The sequence below is a fragment of the Trichomycterus rosablanca genome, chromosome 5 (assembly GCF_030014385.1).
Source record: "Trichomycterus rosablanca isolate fTriRos1 chromosome 5, fTriRos1.hap1, whole genome shotgun sequence".
NCBI classification, from domain to species: domain Eukaryota; kingdom Metazoa; phylum Chordata; class Actinopteri; order Siluriformes; family Trichomycteridae; genus Trichomycterus; species Trichomycterus rosablanca.
In genome coordinates, this window is record NC_085992.1 from 21,312,245 (window position 1) to 21,331,816 (window position 19,572).

Consider the following 19,572-nt stretch of genomic DNA (forward strand, 5'->3'; position numbering starts at 1 on the left):
TAACAACTTGTAAGGCACCAGAACAGTGTGGAAGTGTGGAATTTGAGTCATAACACGTGAAAAAGTTGCTGCAGTAAATCTAAATTCATTCAGCTGTGAAAACCATTTGAAGTCGCATTTTATTTCATGAACTGAACAAATGTTTTCCAGTCTTTTGTTGTTAACCTTGAGGTTCTTGCTGTACATGGCTTTGGTTCTGCGATTATGATTTTGACATCAGACTTAAGGTAGTAAATTTCATCAGGTGGATTTGGCCACACAAAGGAATTTCTGTTTCAATTTTGTAGCATGCAGCTAACTTGCACCTCATCTCCTACAGACAGCAGTACCTGCCCAACGAATGGCAGGTCATCGTACTTGACAATAACAAAATCTCAGGGACCACTTCATCAAAAACATAATTATTAATATTCATTGTAATTACTGCTCTTATTAAGGAAGACTAGAATGGAAAAAAGTGGTTTTAATATTTAAAAATAATTTTAAAACATTATAAAGTCAGTATAACAATGTCATTGTCAATTTAGTGCAACAGCGAAATTCTGTTGCACTGAATGACTGTTGTTGTACTGAATGACAGAAATTTTACTTTAGCACATTTTACAGTTATCCCAGTGGTTAGCAGAAGCTAACATTGACCTTAGCTCAAAGACATTTCTACACATATTCACATTTAAATGTTAATAACCTTGTTTGTTTACAAGATTAACCGTAATATTACGTTTTCTGTGTTGTACTGAATGACACTTAGTTTTGTTCTTTAATGTACTATGTCAGTAAAAAGACATTTTTATCAATTAATGTTAAAATGCATTGACCTCGTGTGTGTGCTGAAGGGTCCCCAGGAGTCTTCTTTTGTTGTTATAATTGGTCACATGACTGCAGTAGCTTGATTGCATATTAAAATAAGGCTTTTTATTAACGTTGTGCTGAATGACAACTGAAGATTGGGAAAATGGGGACTGAAAGTATCCTGAATATTATTAATATTAAAAAACACATCTGATTGAATATTATTTAATATGTCACACATGACATTTGTACAATTATGCCAAAGCAGTGAATTTTAAGTTTTACTTAAGATTAATTAGTTTTTTCTTAATGTTTTATTACTTAAAGAGGTAGGGGGACCGTTGCACTGAATTACATTTTGGGGGTTTCAAGGGTTATTTTTTCAAAAATCATACATTTTCCGTAAAAATTACTTTAGGTTTCAGTAAAGATGTACAAATGGAGTAGATTGAAGGTACAGTGTATCACAAAAGTGAGTACACCCCTCACATTTCTGCAAATATTTTATTATATCTTTTCATGGGACAACACTATAGAAATAAAACTTGGATATAACTTAGAGTAGTCAGTGTACAACTTGTATAGCAGTGTAGATTTACTGTCTTCTGAAAATAACTCAACACACAGCCATTAATGTCTAAATAGCTGGCAACATAAGTGAGTACACCCCACAGTGAACATGTCCAAATTGTGCCCAAAGTGTCAATATTTTGTGTGACCACCATTATTATCCAGCACTGCCTTAACCCTCCTGGGCATGGAATTCACCGGAGCTGCACAGGTTGCTACTGGAATCCTCTTCCACTCCTCCATGATGACATCATGGAGCTGGTGGATGTTAGACACCTTGAACTCCTCCACCTTCCACTTGAGGATGCGCCACAGGTGCTCAATTGGGTTTAGTCCATCACCTTTACCTTCAGCTTCCTCAGCAAGGCAGTTGTCATCTTGGAGGTTGTGTTTGGGGTCATTATCCTGTTGGAAAACTGCCATGAGGCCCAGTTTTCGAAGGGAGGGGATCATGCTCTGTTTCAGAATGTCACAGTACATGTTGGAATTCATGTTTCCCTCAATGAACTGCAGCTCCCCAGTCCTAGCAACACTCATGCAGCCCAAGACCATGATGCTACCACCACCATGCTTGACTGTAGGCAAGATACAGTTGTCTTGGTACTTCTCACCAGGGCGCCGCCACACATGCTGGACACCATCTGAGCCAAACAAGTTTATCTTGGTCTCGTCAGACCACAGGGCATTCCAGTAATTCATGTTCTTGGACTGCTTGTCTTCAGCAAACTGTTTGCTGGCTTTCTTGTGCGTCAGCTTCCTTCTGGGATGACGACCATGCAGACCGAGTTGATGCAGTGTGCGGCGTATGGTCTGAGCACTGACAGGCTGACCTCCCACGTCTTCAACCTCTGCAGCAATGCTGGCAGCACTCATGTGTCTATTTTTTAAAGCCAACCTCTGGATATGACGCCGAACACGTGGACTCAACTTCTTTGGTCGACCCTGGCGAAGCCTGTTCCGAGTGGAACCTGTCCTGGAAAACTGCTGTATGACCTTGGCCACCATGCTGTAGCTCAGTTTCAGGGTGTTAGCAATCTTCTTATAGCCCAGGCCATCTTTGTGGAGAGCAACAATTCTATTTCTCACATCCTTAAAGAGTTCCTTGCCATGAGGTGCCATGTTGAATATCCAGTGGCCAGTATGAGAGAATTGTACCCAAAACACCAAATTTAACAGCCCTGCTCCCCATTTACACCTGGGACCTTGACACATGACACCAGGGAGGGACAACGACACATTTGGGCACAATTTGGACATGTTCACTGTGGGGTGTACTCACTTATGTTGCCAGCCATTTAGACATTAATGGCTGTGTGTTGAGTTATTTTCAGAAGACAGTAAATCTACACTGCTATACAAGCTGTACACTGACTACTCTAAGTTATATCCAAGTTTCATGTCTATAGTGTTGTCCCATGAAAAGATATAATGAAATATTTGCAGACATGTGAGGGGTGTACTCACTTTTGTGATACACTGTATATCCACTTATATTAATATAATTGTATATTATTTATCAAGTGGGGACACTAAAAAGTTACGTCTCGTCTTTGACCCATATACACACATACAGTGCCTTGCAAAAGTATTCAGCCCCCTTGAACTTTTCAACCTTTTGCCACATTTCAGGCTTCAAACATAATGATATGAAATTGTAATTTTTTGTGAAGAATCAACAACAAGTGGGACACAATCGTGAAGTGGAACGAAATTTATTGGATATTTTAAACTTTTTTTAGAAATAAAAAACTAAAAAGTGGGGCGTGCAATATTATTCAGCCCCTTTACTTTCAGTGCAGCAAACTCACTCCAGAAGTTCAGTGAGGATCTCTGAATGATCCAATGTTGACCTAAATGACTGATGGTGATAAATAGAATCCACCTGTGTGTAATCAAGTCTCCGTATAAATGCACCTGCTCTGTGACAGTCTCAGAGTTCTGTTTAAAGCGCAGAGAGCATCATGAAGACCAAGGAACACACCAGGCAGGTCCGAGATACTGTTGTGGAGAAGTTTAAAGCCGGATTTGGATACAAAAAGATTTCCCAAGCTTTAAACATCTCAAGGAGCACTGTGCAAGCGATCATATTGAAATGGAAGGAGTATCAGACCACTGCAAATCTACCAAGACCCGGCCGTCCCTCTAAACTTTCAGCTCAAACAAGGAGAAGACTGATCAGAGATGCAGCCAAGAGGCCCATGATCACTCTGAATGAACTGCAGAGATCTACAGCTGAGGTGGGAGACTCTGTCCGTAGGACACAATCAGTCGTACACTGCACAAATCTGGCCTTTATGGAAGAGTGGCAAGAAGAAAGCCATTTCTCAAAGATATCTATAAAAAGTCACCTGGGAGACACACCAAACATGTGGAAAAAGGTGCTCTGGTCAGATGAAACCAAAATCGAACTTTTTGGCCACAATGCAAAAGGTTATGTTTGGCGTAAAAGCAACACAGCTCATCACCCTGAACACACCATCCCCACTGTCAAACATGGTGGTGGCAGCATCATGGTTTGGGCCTGCTTTTCTTCAGCAGGGACAGGGAAGATGGTTAAAATTGATGGGAAGATGGATGGAGCCAAATACAGGACCATTCTGGAAGAAAACCTGTTGCAGTCTGCAAAAGACCTGAGACTGGGATGGAGATTTATCTTCCAACAAGACAATGATCCAAAACATAAAGCAAAATCTACAATGGAATGGTTCACAAATAAACGTATCCAGGTGTTAGAATGGCCAAGTCAAAGTCCAGACCTGAATCCCATCGAGAATCTGTGGAAAGAGCTGAAAACTGCTGTTCACAAACGCTCTCCATCCAACCTCACTGAGCTCGAGCTGTTTTGCAAGGAAGAATGGGCAAAAATTTCTGTCTCTCGATGTGCAAAACTGATAGAGACATACCCCAAGCGACTTGCAGCTGTAATCGCAGCAAAAGGTGGCGCTACAAAGTATTAACGCAAGGGGGCTGAATAATATTGCACGCCCCACTTTTCAGTTTTTTATTTCTAAAAAAAGTTTAAAATATCCAATAAATTTCGTTCCACTTCACGATTGTGTCCCACTTGTTGTTGATTCTTCACAAAAAATTACAATTTCATATCGTTATGTTTGAAGCCTGAAATGTGGCAAAAGGTTGAAAAGTTCAAGGGGGCTGAATACTTTTGCAAGGCACTGTATGTACGTATATACAGTGTATCACAAAAGTGAGTACACCCCTCACATTTCTGCAAATATTTTATTATATCTTTTCATGGGACAACACTATAGAAATAAAACTTAGATATAACTTAGAGTAGTCAGTGTACAGCTTGTATAGCAGTGTAGATTTACTGTCTTCTGAAAATAACTCAACACACAGCCATTAATGTCTAAATAGCTGGCAACATGAGTGAGTACACCCCACAGTGAACATGTCCAAATTGTGCCCAAAGTGTCAATATTTTGTGTGACCACCATTATTATCCACCACTGCCTTAACCCTCCTGGGCATGGAATTCACCAGAGCTGCATAGGTTGCTACTGGAATCCTCTTCCACTCCTCCATGATGACATCACGGAGCTGGTGGATGTTAGACACCTTGAACTCCTCCACCTTCCACTTGAGGATGCGCCACAGGTGCTCAATTGGGTTTAGTCCATCACCTTTTCCTTCAGCTTCCTCAGCAAGGCAGTTGTCATCTTGGAGGTTGTGTTTGGGGTCGTTATCCTGTTGGAAAACTGCCATGAGGCCCAGTTTTCGAAGGGAGGGAATCATGCTCTGTTTCAGAATGTCACAGTACATGTTGGAATTCATGTTTCCCTCAATGAACTGCAGCTCCCCAGTGCCAGCAACACTCATGCAGCCCAAGACCATGATGCTACCACCACCATGCTTGACTGTAGGCAAGATACAGTTGTCTTGGTACTTCTCACCAGGGTGCCGCCACACATGCTGGACACCATCTGAGCCAAACAAGTTTATCTTGGTCTCGTCAGACCACAGGGCATTCCAGTAATCCATGTTCTTGGACTGCTTGTCTTCAGCAAACTGTTTGCGGGCTTTCTTGTGCATCAGCTTCCTTCTGGGATGATGACCATGCAGACCGAGTTGATGCAGTGTGCGGCGTATGGTCCGAGCACTGACAGGCTGACCTCCCACGTCTTCAACCTCTGCAGCAATGCTGGCAGCACTCGTGTCTATTTTTTAAAGCCAACCTCTGGATATGACGCCGAACACGTGGACTCAACTTCTTTGGTCGACCCTGGCGAAGCCTGTTCCGAGTGGAACCTGTCCTGGAAAACCGCTGTTTGACCTTGGCCACCATGCTGTAGCTCAGTTTCAGGGTGTTAGCAATCTTCTTATAGCCCAGGCCATCTTTGTGGAGAGCAACAATTCTATTTCTCACATCCTCAGAGAGTTCTTTGCCATGAGGTGCCATGTTGAATATCCAGTGGCCAGTATGAGAGAATTGTACCCAAAACACCAAATTTAACAGCCCTGCTCCCCATTTACACCTGGGACCTTGACACATGACACCAGGGTGGGACAATGACACATTTGGGCACAATTTGGACATGTTCACTGTGGGGTGTACTCACTTATGTTGCCAGCTATTTAGACATTAATGGCTGTGTGTTGAGTTATTTTCAGAAGACAGTAAATCTACACTGCTATACAAGCTGTACACTGACTACTCTAAGTTATATCCAAGTTTCATGTCTATAGTGTTGTCCCATGAAAAGATATAATGAAATATTTGCAGAAATGTGAGGGGTGTACTCACTTTTGTGATACACTGTACATATATACAGTGCCATCAGAAGGTATTCACACCCCTTCACTTTTTCCACATTTTGTTACGTTGCAGACATATTTGGAAACCGATTTGAGTATAGTTTTCTTTTAAAAAATCGACATGAAATAATGACAAAGTGAAAGCATGTTTTAAGACGTTTTTGTAAATTTATTAAAAATGTAAACATTTAAACTTAATAGGTACATAAGTATTCACACCCATTGCTTAATATTTTGTTGAAGCAACTTTGGCAGCAATCACAGCCTCAAGTATTCTTGGGTATGTCTGTACAAGCTTGGCACACCTGTTTTTGGGCATTTTCTCCCATTCTTCTCTGCAGATCCTCTCAAGCTCAGTCAGGTTGGATGGGCAGCATCTGTAGACAGCCATTTTTAGGTCTTTCCAGAGATGTTCAATTGGATTCAAGTCCGGGCTCTGGCTGGGCCACTCAAGGACAGATCTAGGGAGGGTTCTGGTGGTTCCAAACTTCTTCCATTTCCGAATAATGGAGACCACAGTGCTTTTCAGGACCTTCAATGCTGCCGAAATTTGTTGTGTCCTTCCCCAGATTTGTGCCTTGACACAATCCGGTCTCGGAGGTCTAAACACAATTCCTTTGACTTCATTGCTTGGTTTCTGCTCTGATATGCACTGTCAACTGTGAGACCTTTTATAGACAAGTGTGTGCCATTCAAAAGGATGTTCAATCAACTGAATTTACCACAGGTGGTCTCCAATCAAGTTGTAGAAGCATCTCAAGGATGATCAGTGTAAACTGGATGCACCTGAGCTCAATTTTGAGCGTCATAGCAAAGGGTGTGAATACTTATGTACCTATTATGTTTAAATGTTTACATTTTTAAAAGATTTACAAAAATGTCTGTTTTCACTTTGTCATTATGGGCTATTTTGTGTAGATTTTTTAAAAGAAAACTACTCAAATCGGATTTCGAATATGTCTGTAACGTAACAAAATGTGGAAAAAGTGAAGGGGTGTGAATACTTTCTGATGGCACTGTATGTGTAATGCAGGTCATTCATTCAAATTTGACTATAAAATATGCAATGTTGTATTTCAATGTTTAAATCATTTTATTCACTTAAGAAAATGAAAGTATATGAGATCATTTGTTAATGTACACATCTAAATGAAATAAATTAAATGCTTGTTCAGAGGGCAGTATAACTGCAGAGGAAGGCCTCGGAGATGACCCAGGACTGCTGCAAAGTGAAGGTTGCACAGGGGATGTAGGCTGAGGTTGGGTCAATGGGTAGATGGGAACTTTAAATATACATCTACTCCCCTAGATATCCCTTCAGTGGCTGTGGGGCCTAGTATTCTCAGTGTTGCTTCCTCTTCCACAGTAAGGCCTGCTGCAGATAACTGACATACACCTGTCTTAGCCATCTCTTTCCTAAATCGTGCCCCCGGTTGCACTGTAGACTTGCCATGCTTCTGGATTGATGCATGAAAGGTTAATTGTTTGCCTGTTTATAGGCTTGATATGCAACAGATAGCGATTGCAAATGTAATGTTTTTATACCACTAATGTAAAGATCTATTGGTTATTGGTTTAAAAAAAATGTTTTCTTAATGAATTATTTGCTTTTTGTAATATAATAATGAGAAATTGTATGATTATCGGTGATTCAGTTTTCGACTGGCGGTGCCTTTTCAGAGGCGGAGCCAACAAAGAACTACTTAAACCTTGTTCGTAGTTTCGGAGACTTACGAGGGCTTTTGAGAAACACTCGCAAAATTGGCGTTTTTAAAGTTACGTCGTTCTTAGAGTTACTGACCAACCAGCAAGTAGGCCTTTCATCACATTTGCATACTCTAAAACACACACTAAAATCTGGAGCCAAGCCATTATCACATCCAAGTTGTTGTTCAAGCCCTATTACCTTCAAGTTGTCTCTTTTTCCCCTTCTTTTCCCCTAACCCAGCTCCCTCATTCTTTTTGTAAGATGCAAGCAAATGGGGTAACTTGTTTTATTTGAGGTGCGGCCTGTGTCTGTGAAGGAAGAGATCCTGATATTTGAGGGAAATGGCAAGCTGCAGCTGCCAGGACCCAACACAGTGCTTTGGCTTCTACTTCACATAGACAGGAGGTTGGAGAGGCCCATTCCAATCAATCGGCTGGCCAAGACATGCCGTGAGATTCCCCAGATGAATCCTTTTAGCACATCTGATAACCTTTAAAAGGTGTTTGCTGAGGGACAATCGAGTAGCGTCATAACACCAAATGTCTGCTCTTGTACACCATCCATATAGCCCTGTTGTCTGTTCATCCTCTTGCTGGGCTCCAAGCTGGGTGGGAAGTAGGGATAATAAAAAATATACAACTCAAATAAATTAATAAACAAAAGTAAAATGACAAACATGGATAACAATTACGGAAGCAACAAAACATGTTCCATCTTGAAAAACTGGCAACTCTTTATTCTACCGGAATGTGTTACTCCGGACCAAACTGTTTCCTTTTGCGATCCATAAAGGAAGACTTGTGATTGCAGGAACAGTCAAAAAGTAATGAAACTAAGATCTGGAAAAATGCTAATAAAATACACAAAGAAATCCTAAAGGGGACAGCTTCTTTATGCCACTGAACTTACAGGGATACAGAATAACACGCAACCTAACTTTTTCATCAACAGCAATAAAGGAGTTAGAGAGAACTTGTCAAATCCAAATCTCAATGCATGAGACCTATGTCTATTAAGTGACTGATCTAGTATATACCTACACCCACGACAGTGTATACTTGACCATAGACCCTTACCAAAAGTTTGCCAGAAATCCTTCTGAAAAATTGCTGTAAATGTAAAAATGTTACTTTTAATATAATAAACATTTAATAGTGATGTCTACCACATACTACAGCTATACTATAGAAAAAAGCTCTAAAATATGGGTACAGTAATGGGTCATGAAGTGTAAATAAATAAATTAAAATTGAGAATTGTAATTTTTAATATTATGAAGGTTGTAGTAGTTATCTAGCAAGTTCTATTTCTTCTACAGCTGCATTATAAAATAAAAGTCGTACAGTATGGGTTCAGTAATAAATCATAGTGCAAAAAAATAATAAAAATCGGAAATGTAAGTTTAAACATAATAAAGGTATAGTAGGTTGTACTACTTACTGCGGGCCGCCACCGCAAAGTACATGAAGCAGAAACACTGCGATGTATTCGAAACCCCAACTCTGGTGTGCTAGCGTACTTTTTACCGCTGCGCCACCTGAGCGGCCCCAGATTGTTTTTTTAAGTGAAAAACAAATGGCCAAAGGTACATGGACCGGAGCGAACCTCTTCCTGTTAAAACACCTATTCAAAACAATAGTCTGAACTTGACTGGACTATGGTAACTTCATCTTATGTAGCAGAAGGAAAATCTTTTTTACAGCCACTGTGTTCCCTTCACTAACAAGGACAGAACGTGACCAGTAGAAAGCATACATGCTGATGCAGAAGAACCCTCACAAATGGCCCTCCAGTAGATTATCGAGCGCCAAAGACACAAACAAAACCCAGCTTACTCCTCTGTATTTAACAAGCAGTACATGCATCTATATGCAGCAAAACCAAATTAAATTAAACCACTTGAACTATGGACAAGACCCAACTGGGATAGCATAACAATCCGAATGGACACTCTGGCAAATACACACCAATTGACCCCTCGTGGGAGCTCAAGAAACAAATAATCATATTAAAACTTTATAAACCTTCCTAATAGACTACCAATCTCCTCAATAAACTATTAACCAGTTCTTTGATATCAGAGAAAACTGTCCAAACCACAAACAGTCTACACTGATGGCTCCAGAAAGAAACCCTACTCCACCCTTATTCCACACCTGGAGACAAAAACCAAACCATGTATGTCCAATCAATTCAAATTGCAACATATGGACTTTGAGGTCTAGACTTAATGGATAATTAAAGCAAATTGAGTGCCACAGCAAACAGTCTAAATAGTTTTGTGAATGTCTTTTTTTATTAATTAATTGTAGATTGATGAGAAAGTGATCAAATTTACAGCAAAAGTACACTAAAATGTGCAGATTTATGCTCTGGAAGCTTTACCAAAAGCTGTACTAAAAGGGCTACAGTTATGAAAGCAATACCAAAACATTATTATTGATCAAAACATTGGTCCCTGAATTATTAATTTTTTTTTCACCAGGAACTTCACACCACTGAGAAAACCAAGCTTATCACACAGCTGAAGGATGCCAAAAACCTTATTGAACAGCTGGAGCAGGACAAGGTAAAAGAAACATATTGATGCATTTAGTTTGATAGACCTAACCTGTAGCTTATCATGTGGTTCAGCTGTGTGAATTGACATATTTAAAAATATAAAAGAAATGTAAGTAAAGATTTAAATAAAAATAGGAAAAAAACAGAAAAAATAGAGAGGTGTGCATTAAAAACTTAAAGTAAATAATTACATTTTGTTAACTAAATGTATATTATATATTTATGTATCTATATATGTACACATTCATACATATGCATATGTAGTCATTCATGGTGAAGGACCTGAATAGCTTGCAGTAAGAAGCTCCTTTTCATGCTTCTTTCCCTGATCACTTCCCTCAACACAGATGAGAGTCATGACCATGGACCTGCACCGTTAGGTATAGATGGACTGCAGGTTAAGAAGTAATTGTGTAAGCTTATAGGACCACTTCACTGAAGCTGTGATTCTATTTTCCTTCTGTAGCGTTGCTACAGCGCCTCATTCCAGTGAAGAGTCTGAAACTGTGTAAGAGTTTCATAAAGTAACAACACTGGCATTGTTGCACAAGACACACTCCACCTCCCCTTGACTTCCCTGACTCCATTGTTGTGTCCATGCAATGTACTCAGCTTGCTGGATGGTGTGGTTTGCCACCCTTGGGTTTAGCCATGTCTTGGTAAAGCAGAGAGGGTTGCAGTCCCGAATGTCTCTCTGAAACTTAATTTTGGCCAGGAGGTCATCAAGCTAACATTGGACATTGGCTAACAGGATGCTAGGCAGGTGAGCTTGGTGTGCACTAGCCCCTAGCTTGTTCCTGACACTGGCTCGTTTCATTGTGTCTAGAAAATATACTCTTATTGTATACCTTTATGACTTTTTACTTTCAGCTTTAGAGAACTCTGTCTAAACCTGTGGGTTTTTATTTTATTTTATTTTTTTATTTTTTTTACCCCTTTTTCTCCCCTTTTAGCGCATCCAATTGTTCAATTAGCATCGTGCTTCCTCTCTGTCTATGCCGAACCCTGCCCTGACGGAGGTGATTGAAGCTAACCCGTATCCCCTCCGAAACACGAGCAGCAGCCAGATGCATCTTTGCCACCCACACATTGACGAGTTTGTCGCCACCTAGCGTTGCATGCGGAGAGACACACCCTAAGGGCACCCTCTCCCATCTCTGTGTAAGCGCCTCCAATCAGCCGGCAGAGAACGCAATCGCATTCTGACAGAGAGAGACCCACATCCGGTTCTTTGTCCCACCCCCCACATGAGCAACCGGCCAATCGTTGCTCATGTAGCCACTCAGCTTCGAACCACTCAGCTTCGTAAAGCAAGGCTGGATTCGATACCACGCTTCTCAGAATCCAGCCCTGGTTGCAGCGCGTTTCTTTTTACCGCTGCGCCACCTGAGCGGCTAAAACCTGTGGTTTTTAAACACAGAACAAAGTTGTCAAAGATTCACAGTACATAGTTTGAAAGGGTCCAGGTTTGCAGGCATTTTTACTCCCTCTTAGATTAGCATGTGTGAGGTGGTCAAGTTCATAATGGTCAGAGACTTTGGCCAAGGATAGTAGGTGTTGCCATGCTAAATTGTAACCAATCATATCTTGTAGCCATTGTCATTCTTTATATACAGTCAAGCCGGAAAGTCTGCACACCCCTTTCACCTTCTCCATGTTTTATTACATTACAAACTCATTCTGTAATAGATTGAGTTCATTTTTTGTCACAAAATTCTACACAAAATAATGACAAAGTGAAAGCAGGTTTTTAGACATTTGTGCTAATTTATGAAAAATCTAAATGTAAAATATCATATATACACAGGTGTGCACACCCTTTGATATGACCCCCAAAAGTGAGCTGAGGTGCATTTTACTGCAGATTGCCAACACCTGCCTATATATAGTCCCACAGTTGACGGTGCATATCGGAGCAAACTCCAAGCCATGGGGTCAAAGGAACAATCTGCAGACCTCAGAAACAGATTTTGTCAAGGCATAGATCTGGAGAAGGGTACAGAAAAATTGCTGCAGCTTTACAGGTCCCAAAGAGCACAGTGGCCATCATCATTAGTAAATGGAAGAAGTTGGGAACCCCCAAAAATCATCCTAGACCTGACCGCCCAGCCAAATTGAGCGATCGGGGAAGACGGGCCTTGGCCAGGAAGGTGAGCAGGAACCCGAGGGTCACTCTAACAGAGCTCCAGCGTATCCTTGTGGTGAATCAGAAGATCAACCATCCAGGCAGCACTCCACAAATCATGCCTTTATGGTAGAGTGGCCAAGACAGCACATGGCAGCCACTTGGAGTTTGCCAAAAGGCACCTAGAGGACTCTCCAAGATTCTCTGGTCTGATGAAACTAAAATTGAACTTTTTGACCCGAATACCAAGCGTCACATCTGGAGGAAACCAGACACCGCTCATCACTTGGCTAATGCCATCCCCACAGTGAAGCATGGCGGTGGCAGCATCATGATGTGGCGAAGGTTTACCTTCCAACATGACAACGACCCGAAGCACACAGCCAAGAGAACAAAGGAGTGGTTTCAGAGAAGGTCTGTGAATGTCCTTGAGTGGCCCAGCCAGAGCCCAGTGTACTGGTGCTCCCCATCCAACCTGATGGAGCTTGCAAGGATATGCCAAGAATAATGGGCAAAAATGTCCAGAAACAAGTGTGCCAAGCTTATAGCTTCTTTCCCAAGATGCCTTGAAGCTGTAATTGCTGCCAAAAGTGCAGTAGCCAAGTATTAGGCTAAGGGTGTGTACAGATCTTGCATATTTGCTAAACCCTGGTTTCACTTTACTTTGTTTGTAGATGTTTGAGTTAAAAAACTGAACTCAATCTATTATAGAATAAGTCTGTAATGTAATAAAACATGGAGAAGGTGAAAGTGGTGTGCAGACTTTCTGGCTTGACTGTCTGTAATTTATGTATTTGTTTCTGTAAACCCAAAGTATTTTGAGTAAATAAAATATTAGCTTTAAGCACTTCAGGTGTTTAATAATTCATTTATAGGTGTGCAAATGGTCATGGGGTCTTAATATTTTTGAAGTCCATTTTACATGGGTGCCATTATTTTTTATCAGTCAGCAGCTTCATACATCAGTCTTGTAATTATATTAAGGGGTGCTTAACTGGTTACAGGAAACATGGTAAGTATTGTATTATAAATCTGTTTCCGCTTCAGTTGTATTAAGGGTACCTTAAGGGTATCATTGTGATGTTAATAGAATTAACAATATAAAAAATACATAAAAATATAAAACGAGTCCTAGAAGTCCTAGAAAAACAGAGAAAAAATATTTATTGACACAAACAAGCAATTAACAGTTAGCACAATTTTGATTTTAAATTAAAACCATCTCTTGACAAAGGTCCATGTGGACTGTTATTCAACCCACAGTCCTAAAACTCAGTTCAACATTCTTCTGCCTAGATAACTTTTAAAAGAGATTTTGGTAAATGCTAACAAACTCCTGATGCCTCTTAAGTCCTTGGATGTTAAGTGATCACCTTTTGATTGCCACTGACAAATTTGTTCCAGGCTTTATCAGGTCATCCTGCAAGTCTTTTGCAGTAACACAGGGTTTTTCTTTGCTGTAGAAATCTAAGGCCTCTGGACAACATTTTGGGCTGCTGCTGTTCCATAAGTTTAGAACTTCCGGATAGCACACTTTAGACACATCTCTGTTCATAAACACATCATACAGGGTCGAATTCCCATTGGTTTTATCATAGTGTAATCAGAATCAGACTTTAATCCAATTTTCAGCAGTATTGTGTAGAAGGTTTGAATAATTGAATAATCATTCAAATCAAAAAGACCCAAAGCAAAATTTAGCTTTGCACAAAAATAACGAGTTGTAGGATATTTTTGACTGCAACTGTATGTACAACCCCAAATAAGAAGAAGTTGTGACAATATGGAGAATACTAATAAAACACTGCAGTTATTTTATTGCAGACAGTATGAACTAAAAATGTTTTATGTTTTATCTGGTCAGCATAATTTTATTTGTTAATATTCATCAATTTCTGCATTTCAGGCCTGCAACACATTCCAAAAAAGTTGGGATGGGGACAATTTAGGGTTGAAATAATAATGTGATAATGTGTGATGAGTGATTACAAGAGCACAAGCCTAAGCTGAACACCTGTGATCTCCAATCCCTCCAACTGGACTGCCGAACCATCATTCATCAATAGCTGATATAACCACATGGACACGGAATAACTTTGGCAAACCTTTTGTCAAGCACTACAATACAGAGTTACAGTCACAAAAGCCACTTAACATTTTCCTGTGCAAAAAAGAAGACTTATGATAACCATGTCCAGAAGCGGCTTTGAGTTCTCTGGGCTCAGAGGCATTTGGGATAGACCATCACACATTGGAAATGTGTATTGTGGTCAGCAGAATCAGTATTCAAGTATTTTTTTGAAGGAAATGGACGTCTTGTGCTCTGAACCAAAGACAAAAGGAACCTTTTACCAAGTTTACATGCCTGTGTCTGTTATGGTATAGGGATGTGTCAGTGCCCTTGGCAAAAGTAATTTACACTTTTGTGTTGGTAACATTAATGCAGAAAAGTTCAGTGAGCTTTTCAACTCATGTTTACCTCAACAACATCTTGGCATGGATGCAGAAGAAGGGGGTATGTGTATTGGACTAACATGTCTGCAGGACTGACCTAACCCCAATAGAGAATGTGTGGAGAATTTTAAAATAAAAAATGTGACGATGACAACCCCATACTGTTGCACACCTTAAGATATGTTTGCAGGAAGAATGGGACAAAATAACATCTAAATGCCGCCAAAACATCTTTTAAGTGTTGTTAGAAGGAATTGCAACAAAGTGGTAAATGTAACAGATGTATACTAACAAATAAAATGAGGTTGACCAGATAAATGTGTTGGGTTCCTACTGTCTGCAATGAAACAAAAGGAATAGAATATGAAATAAAAGTAAATAGAAAACACTGCATTTTTCTTTCATTTCCATTTTTCATACTGTCCCAACTTTTTTTTCTGATTTGGAGTTGTATATAATACATTTCTTAAAATGCTTAACAGAAACTATGGCCTTGTCATTTCTGCTCTGATTTTTGTAGGGCATGGTTATTGCTGAGACGAAGCGGCAAATGCATGAGACTCTGGAGATGAAAGAGGAGGAGATTGCTCAGTTGCGCTCCAAGATCAAACAGACTGTTGCCCAGAAAGAAGGAATACAAGAGCAAAAGGAAAGAGCAGAAAAAGCTGGTGAGTGAGTGAATCTTATCTATCTGCATTTCTGTAATTAATGTTTGAGTGAGTATCAGGGTTTGAATGGTCATGAAGTTATGGAGTTTTGGAAAAACAAACAAAAAGTCATGTTTTTTTGCCTAACAAATACCTGTATATGTGGTTAGTTAAATCAACTGACCTTTATTGGTTGAACTGTGTTTGGGTTGATCAGTCACATCACACTTAGTATGTTATTCTGTGCTTGAGGTAACATCAGACTCAGTCCTGAATTGAGTACTTTAAGTAAGTATAAATTCTTGTAATGCTCAAAACATGCTAATTTAATAATGTCTGGCTTAAGTTGGGCAAATATATAACTTCATAAAGATGAGTACTTGGGATGTGCAAATTTCTAGAAAGTAATATATTCAACATTATGATCGGGGGAGAGGCAGCGCTAGCTAGCTGTGCTAAAGGAGCTATGCTTCAGGCTGCTGCTGCACCCTCCTCCACCTGCGGTGTTTCTCACTCATCCACCACAAGGGACCATTTTAAGTGCTGTCTCCACAAACTAAGCTCTAACTGCAGAGGTACTGTGGGTGGTTAAGGTAAGCTGTAACATGTAAACTGTGCAGGTGGCCAATTATTACCATTCCCTTAAGTCATGTGAAGACACAAGTCAGATTTTAAGTCATGTTCCCCAAAGGCAGAAAGCTATCAGATTTTTGTGTTTGGTGAACGCAATTGCTCATATGTATGTACCTTTGGACTACCTTTGAATCATGTTAGGCTATGGGACAGACACAAGGTGAAATACATCAACTCAGAATTCATGATTCAGCAGCTCAAGAAATTGCTGAAAAAATTACAGACTTGCTTTTAGAGAGCGTAAATCTCATACAAATATAAATGGATGGGCTGAACGGGTAATGGAAATTATTAAATACTTCAGAAGTAAGTGCAGAATGAATGGGTAATTCAACATCGGTTCATGCGGGTTGCACATACTGCACACTGCATTTAGAGATAGATATAAATCCACTGGATGGGAAGTTGAGCTCAGACTCTCTAGCCTATACTGGCTGTTACATGATTGCCCTGCCTGAGGATTTTAATACAGACATTTCAGAGAATGTATAGTCATAAAAAGTAGCCTCAAAGACATGAAACAGTCATGAAAATGTATTGGTAAAAAGTGTATGAACCCTGGAGTATTAAAATGATTGAGTATGTGATGTTTACCTAGCATTTGAGGAGCTGGAACGGGCCTTGGGTGTGGCACAGCGAGCAGAAGAATCACGGCGCCAGCACCAAGACTGCATGGAGGCACAGATAAAGGATGTAGAGCAAGCCAGTAAGAAAGAAAAAAGGATTCTACAGCAGGAGCTTACCAGAGTCAAAGAGGAGGTGGTAAATATCATGAAGGTCTGTTAAATGAGTTTCAGATTCTGTGTTTCTGCAATTACATCTGGTTACAATATGTTACCTTTGTGACTGCTTAGACCAGGGGTCTCAGACTCGCGGCCCGCGGGCCAGTTGCGGCCCACAGGCCAATATTTTGTGGCCCCCGACATAACGTTCATTGTTAGTGCGGCCCGCACGGTTTTCTCACACGCACCTATTTTGCCAAGTCGTTGTGCAACTCGTTACCCTTCGCATTTTATTATTTTTTTCACTTAGCAACGTCACTTGGCTGAAACGTGATTCAAAGCGACACCAATTGGAAGGAAAATATATCCTGTCAGCCAGTGCAAGGTACAGAGGACAGAAAGGTATGATCGCAAAAGAAAACGAATTTACCAAGAACAATTTAATCAAAAAGAGCAAGAATTTAAAATATATAAAACAGACAATGCACTTGATATTAAGAATTAAGAGAGGTGAAGTAACATGGACACCAGAGTTAGCTCAGTGGCAGAGAGATTTGGTAGAGCAGAAGGATGTGTAGGATGTAAACAAAAAGAATAAAATCTAGATCACTTTATTTATGAATGTGAAATGTATAAACACCTGAGAGATAAATTTAATAATGATAAGAAAAACGAAGTGCTCAATGTGGGCACACCATTCAGTGGTGAGAAGTATGCTGATGCCATTGTAAAACTACAGGAGGAATTTGATCACAGGTTTGCAGACTTCAAGACACACAGAGCCACTTTTCACATTTTTGCTGACCCTTTCTCCTTTGATGTGCAAGATGCCCCTCCGGTGCTTCAAATGGAGCTAATTGACCTGCAGTGCAATTCTGAACTCAAAGCCAAGTTCAGGGAGGTGAGTGGAAAAGCAGACAAGCTTGGACAATTTTTGAGAGAATTGCCCCCCACCTTCCCTGAGCTTTCCAGGATGTTCAAGCGGACCATGTGCCTTTTGGAAGCACATATCTGTGTGAAAAGCTCTTCTGCACCATGAACTTTAATAAGTCAAAGTACAGGTCCAAACTTACTGATGAGCATCTTCAAGCCATACTGAGGGTCTCAATTGCTTCATCCCTCAAGCCAGATGTGGCTCAGCTGTGTAAGAGGAAGCGCTGTCAGGTTTCTGGCAGCAAAGAGTAGGTAAAAGAAGCCTATGTTCTGAAGAATTGTTCATGTTCTGAACTGTTATTAATAAAGATTGAGAAGTTTGGATCAGTTGTACTTTTGTTTGGAATACTTGAAACCCTTTTTTTGTGGAATACTTGATGCGGCCCAGCCACTCCTAGACTCTACCTCCAGCGGCCCCCAGGTAAATTGAGTTTGAGACCCCTGGCTTAGACAGTTTGTTCCTTAAAATGCTAAATATGGCAAGCCTTGTTGATTATATTGATTGATTAAATGTTTAGCAGTTTTAACAAGATAAATACTGCTAATATCAATGGTGCACTGGTCGGTGTATTATTCTTACTAGTACAAAACAGGTGGCATACTATAAAGGAATTACAATAAAGCAGAACTGTTAAATTGGTGTAATGCTAAAGTAAGATAAGTTTATTTGACTTTAGCAGCGTAAATAGCAAAGCTTATGCCCATTCAAAAAATACCTAAGAATACACATTACTAGGGTTTATGCCCCTGGTGCCAGTCATATTACTGACACACCAGTGAAAGTTTTCATTCCATCACATGTGTATTGCTTACAAACACAAACAAGGCAGACCCATGTTCTAAATGATGAGATTCTGTAGACATTTTTAGGAGAAAAATCATTGAAAATGTTTTAACAGACTTGCTTTGTGCAAAGTGTAAAAAAACAGTTTAAAACTCCAAGCAGATTCTTCAAGCAGTAGAAGAAAACTATCAAAAATATTCATTTTGTATCATTGGTGAGATAATCCTGAAGCCAGTCGACAATTGATTTGTTGTTAAAAAACATACCTCCTGAATCTTTAATGAGATATGTTAGTACAGTAATTAATGTCTTAGTTGGTTTATTGACACACATGCCAGATTGTGATAAGGTCCAGGAAAAAAAAAGTATACTTTAGGGAATAAAATTTATAGACAAGCAATTTACTTTCTAGAATATTATTTATTTATTTATTTTACCATATCTTTGTTAAAAACTGAATGGGAAGGTATCTAATTTGAGGTCAAATATTTTTTCTATATGCTCTGTAGCAGATAGCCAGTAAAGTACACTGTACTGCCATGGCATTTGCTTGGTGTCAGTGAAACCATGGCAACAAATGCTCAGTTTGTGTTTAGAAATGCCCACAGGCGATGAACATTCAGCGATTTGACAGATTGTGCATTACTTGTGCATCTTTGCCAAATTGATTGAATGGGAGTAAATTCAGAGTCATATCACAAGTCCAGTGTTGACGATTTAGAACTTGCTCTTTTGCATTTGACTCAATGTTTTCTGATGAGATTTAAAATGTTTATTTGCTTCTGTGTGGGTTAATAACTCTGTACATTAAAGATCAATTTTTGTTCCACCCATGTATTATTTAATCTAAGCTATTACACTTTAAT

At 39.9% G+C, this 19,572-nt stretch overlaps 1 protein-coding gene across 7 annotated transcripts in view; it reads left to right on the forward strand.

Annotated features, from left to right (window-relative positions):
* The window catches only part of golga4 (golgin A4), a 66,552-nt gene that overhangs the window by 19,658 nt on the left and 27,322 nt on the right, over positions 1–19,572 (forward strand). For all 7 annotated transcript variants that reach the window (XR_010012442.1, XR_010012443.1, XM_062995834.1 and 4 more), the window contains 3 exons: positions 10,332–10,415; positions 15,508–15,655; positions 16,866–17,044. Coding sequence is in view for 5 of the 7 variants with exons in the window: in XM_062995834.1 (XP_062851904.1) it covers positions 10,332–10,415; positions 15,508–15,655; positions 16,866–17,044 (411 nt within the window). In the remaining 2 variants the exon portion in view is untranslated. The remainder of the gene's footprint in view (positions 1–10,331; positions 10,416–15,507; positions 15,656–16,865; positions 17,045–19,572) is intronic.